Here is an 11674-nt window from a genome sequence, read left to right as displayed (position 1 = left end):
TTGTTGGCTATAGTGAAGCTAAGTTTTTTGCTATGTTATTTTGATTCACGATGGACGTTAGAGATGTAATATTCTGTAAAGTGTGTCCAAGATGACTCTCCTATTCAACATACTGTTATGTGTTAATCAGTGTAATGCTAAGTATTAGGAATGGAGAGCCAAAAATGATATGCAAAACTTTGCTATTTTATAATGCTGTTATGATAGATACAACAGATGTAGTCTGTCAGCTGCAATGCTGTGTTATCCCAGTTGATGCTCTCCTCTTAGACATATTTTATGTTTTAATCCATATATTGTTAACTATCAGAAATGAAGAGCCGAGTATGATAAGCTGTGTTTTAGAGGGAGTTTACGGATCAATTTTTTTTTTTTTTATCAGTTTGCGTGAGTTCTTATGCAAGTTGTATTTAACTTGTACACTTTCCCTTGTCGTTTTGATCAGGGCTATGCTTTGATAGAATATGAGAAGAAAGAAGATGCACAGAAGGCGATATCAGCAATGAATGGTGCTGAGCTTCTAACGCAGAATGTCACTGTTGACTGGGCATTCAGCAGTGGTCCCAGTTCTGGTGGATCTCACTGGAGAAAAAACCAGAGGTTGGTAACCTTATTACTCTTCTGTTTCCCCTCTCATTAACCAAGTACCACGACTTGTCTGCTCTTGCGGTTTGTTGAAGTGTAGTGTAGCCTTGAATATGTAGACACAAAGATTATATATCTCAAACCTTTTAACCATAGACAAAGTACTATATTGTCCTAAGCACTTATTTTCTCCCAATGAATCAATCACATGCGACTTTTCAAGTAGTTTCACCTTTAGACATATTAATCATTTATTGATCATTGGGTTTTTTTTCTGGGTATTTGCAGGTCTGGGAGGTCCCAGCGTTCACGAAGCCCGAGAAGACGTTACTGATTGTATTATGATTTGGTATGGAGAGTTGTTTCCACATCTCTCGGTATTTGGGATCCTCTCTCTATCTGTAAGGTACGGTTACAAGGCGTGAGTGTTGGACAAATTTTTTTTTGCAGTTATGTAGGGTTTGGCTGCTTTTGCGTTGTTTAATCTTATGCCTTTGTATGGGATTTGTTGCGTTTAAACACCATGAGATCTGTTTTAATGCTTTGTGTTGGTAAAAAAAAAAAAATACATTGGATGAGGAAGATGTTTTAATTTTCAGTCTATTGATTCATATTTAGGTTGAAGAACTTGCATGTACATGTGAAAATGATCGACTAAATGAATCTTCTCTACTAAAATTTCCGTATTTGCTGGTCTGAACATGGAATTTAGTTGACATCTTCTTAACTAAAACTATTCCACATTTCTGGCTTGGCATTTACGGAATTTTCTCTATCAATGGCATTGACATCGTGTTTTGTCTATAGCCGTAACTACCTTATATATATGTTCAGTTAACAGAAATCATCAAAGGTTGATGAGTGGCGATAAGCGAGCTGTTGTACTTTCTTCCTACTCACATGATGCATGATTTCTGTTGTACGTTGCAATCATCTATACTTCGTGCATAGAGCAAGTCCCACATTAATATTTATGTGAATGTATGGACATATTTTAATGGCTAAAACCATAAATTACTGCTGAAATTACTAAGAAAAGAAAAATGTACATGTGGAGCCGTTGGAACTGTTACGTTTTTCTATGTTGTAAAAATTTGATTGTACCATAGGCTAAGGGCTTGATAAGAACATACCTTAGATTCTGTTGATTTTAAAATCTGCGTTTCTCTCTCTTTTTTGGTAATCTGTTTGTGTCCCCCTTTTTCGTACCAAAACAATGTGAAACGTAGCTACTTTATTTAGTGTCAGTTTTATATTTTTCATCTGAACAAACCAAGAAATCAATAAACAAGTAGTATTTAGATATAATTAGTAAGTCAGAGATCTATAACTTCGGTTTGTGTTAAACACACTAGTAGCCAATGCTTAGAAATGTAGTTAGACAAAGCTACACCAAGCTAAAAAGACATATAACCCATAAAATCATGAAGATAATAAATGGATAGACCAAAAAGAAATAATGAACCATAATACAAAATAACTGTATCGGTGGCAACTACCAAGCATTCAATTCCTTTCCCTTTTCATTTAACACCTGTGAAGACTCGTTGTGAGCTTCTCTACCTCTTTATATCAATATCATCATTTATCTGTTCTCTTGATTTAACATTTCAACGAAATACTATGATGCTTTTCTAATTTTAGTTTTACCTATAGCAATCCTTCACTAATAGCAATATATCACTTTTCTAGCTAGCTTCTAAAAGAGTACAAAAACTAAAGGGTTATACATTTTCAGGTGTGAGCAAATGATAATTTTAGCAAACTATCATTATCAATCCATTGAATCATACGGGTTGATTCCATTTTACAAAATATCATTTGCCATCCGTGTGGCTAAATTTCTTGCTACTAATTTAATTGGCAAGATCCGACATATAAAAAGTATTTTATACATCTATATATTCACAATGCATACGTATATATATATGTCAATAAGTGGTGGGTGGTTACTTTACTACACATGGACGATTGTATAAATATTACTTACACCTCCGTTCATCAAAACTCTCATTCTCACATTAAATGAAAAAAGAAAAACTATATCATAGACGTGTATCTATATATGGTTATCATCATATTAAAGCCACCCATTAAATATAATTAGTTGTTTGTTGATTGTTGCTCTCACCTAAGAAAAAATCTTTAGGCCTACAAAGATTAATCACTATCTTTTTATAATTCACTCTCCAACCAATAAAAACAAAAACCTTAAAGAAGAAGAAGAAGAAGAAGAAGAAGAAGAAGAAGAACAAAATAACTCTCTCTCCCTCTCTCTCCCTCTCTCTCTCTAAGTAAGTTTTGATCTCCAACACAAAAATATGGAAGTAGAGAGTACGAGCAATGGCCAGCGTCCACCTCCTTCGGCTGAGATTGGTCGTGGTGCGTACTTGGCGTGGGAAGATTTGACGGTGGTTATACCAAACTTTACTGGTGGTCCGACTCGAAGGTTGCTCGATGGATTAAACGGTCACGCTGAACCCGGTCGGATCATGGCCATTATGGGTCCTTCCGGATCCGGCAAGTCCACGCTTCTTGATTCTCTCGCAGGTTCGTTTTCTTATACTGAGTGAGACATCTTTTCATAGATATATCATAATATAGACAGTAGTAATTCTTATCACCAATTTTACCTACTATTATAAAATTTCTATTTTACTAATGATCTTTTTGTTTCGTTTTGTGAAATAGAAATGTTATATCTATTTATGAATTCTTTTAGATATACAATAGATGGTATAATTTGTTTCTAAGTAACACTTATAATTCAGATGTATAATTTGGTTATTAACAGATCATAAATAGAATTATATATTAAATTGTTCCGAATGATCTCATGTATATTAGGTAGACTCGCAAGAAACGTGATCATGACTGGTAATCTTCTATTGAATGGGAAGAAGGCAAGACTAGACTACGGCCTCGTCGTAAGTACTAATTTGATATATCCGAATTTTATTTTTGGTGTGTGTTTAGGATTTTTTTTAATTGAAATTATTATTGAATGGATAGGCTTATGTAACACAAGAGGACATTTTGATGGGGACACTAACGGTTAGGGAGACAATAACATACTCAGCACATCTAAGGCTTTCGAGTGATTTGACCAAAGAAGAAGTCAACGGCATTGTTGAAGGAACTATAATTGAGCTTGGTCTTCAAGACTGTGCAGACAGAGTCATAGGTAACTGGCACGCTAGAGGAGTGAGTGGCGGCGAGAGGAAACGTGTCAGCGTTGCGTTAGAGATCTTAACGCGGCCGCAGATTCTGTTTCTTGATGAACCAACTAGCGGTTTGGACAGTGCTTCTGCGTTCTTTGTGATTCAAACGCTAAGGAACATTGCTCGGGATGGAGATAGAACCGTTGTTTCGTCGATTCATCAGCCTAGTAGCGAAGTTTTCGCTCTCTTTGATGATCTTTTCTTGCTCTCTAGTGGTGAGACTGTTTATTTTGGTGAATCCAAGTTTGCTGTTGAGGTAAAAACTGAGATCTAGCTTTCTTGGTTTTCAAGAAAATTTGTGCTTGTCTGATTGCTAAACGCATAACTCTCTCTCTGTGTTTTGTTTGCAGTTCTTTGCTGAAGCGGGGTTTCCTTGCCCGAAGAAACGGAACCCTTCTGACCATTTCCTAAGATGTATAAACTCAGATTTTGATACCGTTACAGCTACACTCAAAGGATCTCAGAGGATTCGGGTGAGATATCTAAATCTTTAAACTTTGAACAAGGCTGTAGAGACTCCTTCGAATAAAGACTCTCAATATCTTTTATTGCAGGACACACCAGCTACATCAGATCCTTTGATGAATCTAGCAACGTCTGAGATCAAAGCTAGACTTGTTGAGAATTACCGCCGTTCAGTCTATGCTAAATCCACAAAATCTCGGATCCGTGAATTAGCTAGTATGGTAAGCAAACCCTTCTTCTCTGTTTCACTCATTTAAGAATCCAAGACAAGTTTGTATATTGAAACCTTCTGTGTTCTGTTTTCGGGGTTTTACAGGAAGGACATCATTCGATGGAAGTGAGAAAGGGAAGTGAAGCGACCTGGTTTAAACAGCTACGAACTTTGACAAGTAGATCATTTGTGAACATGTGTCGCGATATTGGATACTACTGGTCAAGAATTGTGATCTACATTGTCGTATCATTCTGTGTCGGGACGATCTTTTACGATGTAGGACACAGCTACACATCGATCTTGGCTCGTGTTTCTTGTGGTGGATTCATTACAGGTTTTATGACGTTCATGTCCATTGGAGGGTTTCCTTCTTTCATTGAAGAAATGAAAGTGTTCTATAAAGAGAGGTTGAGTGGTTACTACGGCGTTTCGGTTTACATCATATCGAACTACGTCTCTTCTTTCCCGTTCTTGGTAGCGATTTCGCTCATCACAGGGAGTATCACTTACAACATGGTGAAATTCCGTCCTGGAGTCTCGCATTGGGCTTTCTTCTGTCTTAACATTTTCTTCTCTGTCTCGGTCATTGAGAGTCTCATGATGGTTGTAGCTTCTCTTGTTCCAAACTTCTTGATGGGTCTAATCACTGGAGCTGGTATCATTGTAAGAAACCTACCCTCTCTATTTCAAGAATCCTCTGTTTTGTAATCCTCGGTATCTGAAACAGTGTTCTTGATCATGTTTCTTTAATAGGGAATCATCATGATGACTTCTGGATTCTTCCGTCTACTTCCTGATCTTCCAAAGGTTTTCTGGCGTTACCCAATTTCGTACATGAGCTATGGTTCTTGGGCAATTCAGGTACTCTCTTTGCTTTATTTACAAGAAGCATTCAATACTATTGTTGAAGCGTTTAGCTTGCAAATATTGTGAATCTCTCATTGAAGTTTCACTGTCAATTAGTTTTGATAAGAAGTTGGTGAGTCTTTGGTATCTAACATGTTTTTGGTTTCTTGTTTTATAAACTGAAGGGAGCATACAAGAACGATTTTCTTGGTCTAGAGTTTGACCCGATGTTTGCGGGGGAACCCAAGATGACAGGAGAGCAAGTGATAAACAAGATATTCGGAGTGCAAGTCACACATTCTAAGTGGTGGGACTTAGCAGCGATCGTGTTGATCCTTGTGTGTTACCGCATTCTCTTCTTCATAGTCTTGAAGCTCAAGGAGACAGCAGAGCCGGCTTTGAAAGCTATTCAAGCAAAGAGAACGATGAAGAGTCTCAAAAAGAGACCTTCTTTCAAGAAAGTTCCATCTCTATCTTCAATATCAAGGAGACACCAACCTCCACACTCACTTTCTTCTCAAGAAGGTCTTACCTCTCCAATTCATTAAAGACTATATCAATATATATGTGTATACACTTTGTTTCCTAATCTGTTTTGCACATACAATCCAACATCTCATGATTCTATGATTCAGCATTGTTATTGAACATTCCTTCAATATACAGTAGTTTCTCATCGTATACATATCTTATTATATAAACCTTGATGACAAAATTACTCATTAACAAGATCGTGACACGTGTCAAATATATTGATTAGATGTCGACACATGTCTAATTCTATTTACAGAATTTTATATGTTTATATTTTAAAAAATGTCAAATTTACTCATTAACAAGATAGTGACACATGTCAAATATATTGATTAGATCATGACATGTGTCTAATTTTATTTACAGAATTTTACATGTTTATATTATAAAAAAATAATATTTTTCTAAATCAAAAAGGAAAACTAACAAAATTAATATACTTTCTAATTATATTATACGTGTGTTCTCAATAAAATTTGACATGTGTTAACAAAAACGAAATTAATTAAACATGTATATTAATCAATAAATAATGAATAACAAAGTTAAAAAGAATAACATAAGTTATTTAACATAATTTTAGTCGAATATAAATTGTATTTATTGTTGTAATATATTTTTTTTATTGTAAGTAAGCACACAAAACCTTGAAAGAGTAATGAACTTAAAAAAATATTTCAATACATGATGTGTATTAATATAGTTTTACATGTTTTATTTTAAAGATTTTAATGCATGTAGTAATATGAGAAACCTGAAAGAAAAATCGAAAAACTGAGTTTGTAGGAATGAATTTTTGGTTAATTGATGAAAACTAACAAAAGTATTACTTATGAAATTACGACATATAGTAGAATAATATTTAAGATATTTTTGAATTTCCAATTTTTTTTGTGGATGTTAACTGATTTTTTTACTGATTGTTTATTGTTAAATTTAAAATACTAACCAATATACATATTATCTCATATGATGCTCATATTAGTTTTTTTTTTATTAAAATTTTAACTCTAATACATGAAGAAGTGAATTATGGTTTTACGATGAAATAGATAGTTAAATGTGATTACTAAACTGAATGTCTAACGATGAAATTTATTTTAGATTAAAAAAATTTCAAATATTAATATGTATCATTTTTAAAAAATTGATTCAAGAATATTATTCATATTTTTTATGTTTGATTTTATAATTTGAACACATGTATTTTTGTAATGCATATGTTAAAACATAAGATAATACGAAATATATTATAATTTATAGGAATGAATCTTCACTAATTTGATGGTAATGTCTATATATCTTTATATATGTTTTTATTTTATAACTTTCACTTATTTAAAATTGATTATGAAATGAGTTAAAATTAGTACTTATGAGATAACAACATAACAAATATATCTTAAATATGTTGATTCAGTTTTATTGCAAATTATATTTTGTTAATTTTTATTTGTATTTTCAATTCTTACTAAGATATAGACTTGATATGATTTATTAATTGTGTTTGATATAAAATATTTAGTTCTATGCATTAAGATGAAATGTATAATTAAACTTAAAATATGGTTTATTACGATGTTATAGATATTTAAATGGTACTCCATGTCCTATAAGAGTTGTTGGATAAAAACACAAACATTAATAAACAATAAATATTATGTCATTTATAAAACTTCAACCAATAAGAAAATATACGGAAAACGATATACTTCTCCAAGAGAATATCATATCAAGCCAGATATAGCTCAATCTATTACCACGTGCTATATATCTTCGAGAATATATTTCTCAATCTATATCTCTCAGACTCCATAGTTCAAGATCTATATCTCCTTTGAAATATAGTTTTCACCTAATTACCCACAAACATCGGTTTTGCTCGGTTCACTATTTACTGAACCAACTAAATAAAATAATATAACAAATATAACCTAATTTAAACTGAATTAAATTAACTAAAACAAATTAAATGAAAAAAAAAGAACATCATGATTTTCTTCTGTTGATCAAAGATTGAGTTCTATTTAGCTTGATGTGATACTTTTTGTGGGAAAATATATCGTTTTCCCGAAAAAATATTGCATAGTTCAAATAGTCATAAATTGTTATATTAATAAAAATTGTACATAGAAATTTGAGAAAATATTATAAAATAATGCAAAAAACCTTCAAACTCTTATATAATAGAACTGAGAGAGTATTAAAATATGAAAAGTTCATATTCAATATTAAAATGTTACAAGATAAAATCTAAAAACATGTCTATTACTACTTAATTATTCTCAATAATTTTTAAAAAATTATACCCGCGTTATTACGCGGGCCTTATCTAGTATATAATAAAATTCCTCCAATGGTTTTTTATTTTGTATGTATAAAATAATATATATGGAATGCCTAAACCCGTTACCTATTAAACTTGTTATATAGAAACCCACATAATTTACATGAGAATTAAAATGAAAAAATGTCATTTAAACCATAAACTTTCAAGTTTTGACTATTTAAACTATAAACTTTGTTGTATGTCATTTAAAACATCAATTTATGTTGACTACCTCTTTAAAACATTAAATTTTGTTATTAAACAAAAAAAACATAACGTTAAATCTGATAACTGAGCAACTAACATACATTATAATGTCGTTAACCACTTTCCATTAGTAACAAAACGACATCGTTTTGATGAAAGTCTTAATTCAAGAAAAATGTCATTTAAAACATGAATTTTTAAATTTAGGTCATTTAAACCATGAACTTTTAAATGTATTATCATTTAAACCATGAACTTTATTAGAGGTCATTTAGAGCATCGTTATTGGGAGTTGCTCTCATGGTTTCTCTTGTAATTGGGGCCCAAAAACTTAACAAAAAACATATTTTTTCAGTCCATACAGAAGAGAATCGATTTTCCATCATTAGTGGAGTAACCCACCATAGTTACTCTCACATTAATTAATTATATAATTAATAATAAATTAAGTAAAGTAAGTCTAAGAGAAACTTAAGCAAAATCACCATATTACTAGAGAACCCAAAAAAAAGATGCTCAAGCATTTAAATAATAATTTTTTTATTTTATGTTGATTAATTATCAAACTTTAAATATCTAAAATGACAAAACAATTATTTAAATATTTTCTATTACATAAAATTGAAAACAATACAATTTTACAAACTTTGGAATATTACACATATTTTACAAAATTCGGAATATTGAACATATATTACAAAAGTTGAAATATTAAACAAATTAAACAAAATTCGGAATAAGATTTATTGTGCGGTTGTCCCAATTTTGCCAGATATGCTCAATCAAGTCTTTTTCCAAACGATCATGCATTTGTGTATCATGAAGGTCATTTCGAATGCTCATCATATTATTTATAGTTGTTGGCATATCTGTAGAATACGATAAATCGACTTGGGAAGTTCCGCTTCCTTCTCCGTGATAGAACTCTGTTGGATAGTAGAAATTGTATTCATGTCGTTCGTCTTCCACTATCATGTTATGCAGGATGATACATGCTCTCATTATTTTCCCTATTTTTCCTTTATCCCAAAAAAGTGCGGGATTTTTCACGATTGCAAATCGAGCTTGCAAGATTCCAAATGCGCGCTCTACATCTTTACGACATGCTTCTTGATTTTCAGCAAAGAGTTTTGCTTTTTCGACCACGTGGAAGTGTAATGGATTGGATGAAAGTTGCCCATTTGNTTACAAAAGTTGAAATATTAAACAAATTAAACAAAATTCGGAATAAGATTTATTGTGCGGTTGTCCCAATTTTGCCAGATATGCTCAATCAAGTCTTTTTCCAAACGATCATGCATTTGTGTATCATGAAGGTCATTTCGAATGCTCATCATATTATTTATAGTTGTTGGCATATCTGTAGAATACGATAAATCGACTTGGGAAGTTCCGCTTCCTTCTCCGTGATAGAACTCTGTTGGATAGTAGAAATTGTGTTCATGTCGTTCGTCTTCCACTATCATGTTATGCAGGATGATACATGCTCTCATTATTTTCCCTATTTTTCCTTTATCCCAAAAAAGTGCGGGATTTTTCACGATTGCAAATCGAGCTTGCAAGATTCCAAATGCGCGCTCTACATCTTTACGACATGCTTCTTGATTTTCAGCAAAGAGTTTTGCTTTTTCGACCACGTGGAAGTGTAATGGATTGGATGAAAGTTGCCCATTTGGGGTAGATACCGTCAGTTAGGTAGTACGCCATTTTGTATTGCCTTCCATTGACAACGTATGAAACTCTCAGAGCTCGGCCCTCTAGGATATCATCAAAGACCGGTGAGCGGTCCAAAATATTGATATCATTTAACGTACCTGGTGGTCCGAAAAATGTGTGCCAAATCCATAAATCTTGTGACGCCACTGCCTCTAGTACGATAGTCGGTTTTCCAGATCCACGTGAATATTGTCATTTCCATGCAGTGGGACAATTCTTCCACTCCCAGTGCATACAATCTATGCTCCCTATCATTCCGGAGAAACCCCGATGTTCTCCAATATTCATCAATCGTTGGAGGTCTTCCACCGTAGGTCTTCTGAGATACTCGTCTCCGAACAGATTTATAACTCCCTCAACAAAATGTAGAAGGCATTTGTGGGCGGTTGTTTCAGCGAGTCATAAATATTCATCTATTGCATCTGCCGAACATCCATACGCCATGATACGAATAGCTGACGTACATTTTTGAAGTGCAGAAAGGCCGAGCCTTCCAGTAGCATCTCGCCTTTGTCTGAAATATGGGACTCCATTTCTCAATAGCATTAATAATACGAAGAAACAATGGTTTGTTCATTCTAAAGTGACGGCGGAACATAGCTTGAGTGTAAGTCGGATTATCACTAAAATAATCATTCCATAGCCGAACGTGACCTTCTTCGCGGTCTCTATTAATGTGGACTCTTCGGATAATTGAAGATGATGGTACATCTGGGTGAGTGTAGTTGTATTGGATATCCTCCACTATACTATCAACTTTGTCCTCTACAATATCATCAACTTCTTGATCGGAACTCCAATTAGACATCTTTTGACAATTTGGGTTTAGTAGAAGGCTTATGAGAAGTTTCATTTATTTGTAATGGAGAAGGATTTTTCTTTGGTATAGGAGGATTTTGTAATGGAAGTTTATGTTTTATTTGGTATAGGAGGAGAGTGAAGATAGGAGGAAATAGAGTTTGTTTGCGGGTGTAATGGAGTAAATGTTGTTGCAAATGAAGAAGAAAAAGTTGTCCAATATATAGACTAACAGTAGAGACACAAGCAAACAAACTACAACCCTTACAAAAGGCAGAACCGTGACTGTCCTTTCCAAACAAATAGAACCGTGACTGTCCTTGCCAAACAAATACAACCCTTACAAACATCAAAAGCTATTTAGACATAACCCTTACAAAAGCCATACTATCCTTACAAACATCAAAAGCCATACACTCCTTACAAACATCAAAAACCATTTAGACATAACCCTTCACATCAACAAAACATCCCGAATCTGTGACATGTTCCACAACAAGACAGCTTCTTTTCTTCACGTGACTGTCCTCAGCTACATTTCATGACCCGAAACCTGAAACAAAAGAATACAAGTAGAGTTAATCACAACAAAACATACGAACATGAGAGACATAGAATGGTGACAACATGAGAAAGACACACAAGAGTTAAACATAACAAATCAAAAGAATTGAAACCTAAATGTTTGTCAACATTTGATCTACTAGTTTGTCTCTAAGTAGCACTTCAGCGGGTGTTAGTTCACTCTTGTTAACTAAG

At 33.3% G+C, this 11674-nt stretch overlaps 1 protein-coding gene and 1 long non-coding RNA gene across 2 annotated transcripts; both read left to right on the top strand.

The window, feature by feature from the left end:
- LOC104778058 lies at nt 417–1186 on the top strand. The gene is made up of 2 exons (XR_766382.2): nt 417–600; nt 874–1186. It is a non-coding gene; the product is annotated as an uncharacterized LOC104778058 (long non-coding RNA).
- LOC104778057 (ABC transporter G family member 12-like) lies at nt 2907–6007 on the top strand. The gene is made up of 8 exons (XM_010502422.2): nt 2907–3135; nt 3433–3512; nt 3598–4062; nt 4157–4279; nt 4361–4492; nt 4588–5148; nt 5239–5346; nt 5517–6007. The coding sequence occupies exons 1-8, from the start codon at nt 2907–2909 to the stop codon at nt 5877–5879; spliced, it is 2061 nt and encodes a 686-aa protein (XP_010500724.1). The 3' UTR covers nt 5880–6007.

Source organism: Camelina sativa, chromosome 3, assembly GCF_000633955.1.
Source record: "Camelina sativa cultivar DH55 chromosome 3, Cs, whole genome shotgun sequence".
NCBI lineage: Eukaryota > Viridiplantae > Streptophyta > Magnoliopsida > Brassicales > Brassicaceae > Camelina > Camelina sativa.
Note: the sequence above shows the minus strand (reverse complement) of the source record. Positions and strands in the feature narration are given on the sequence as shown.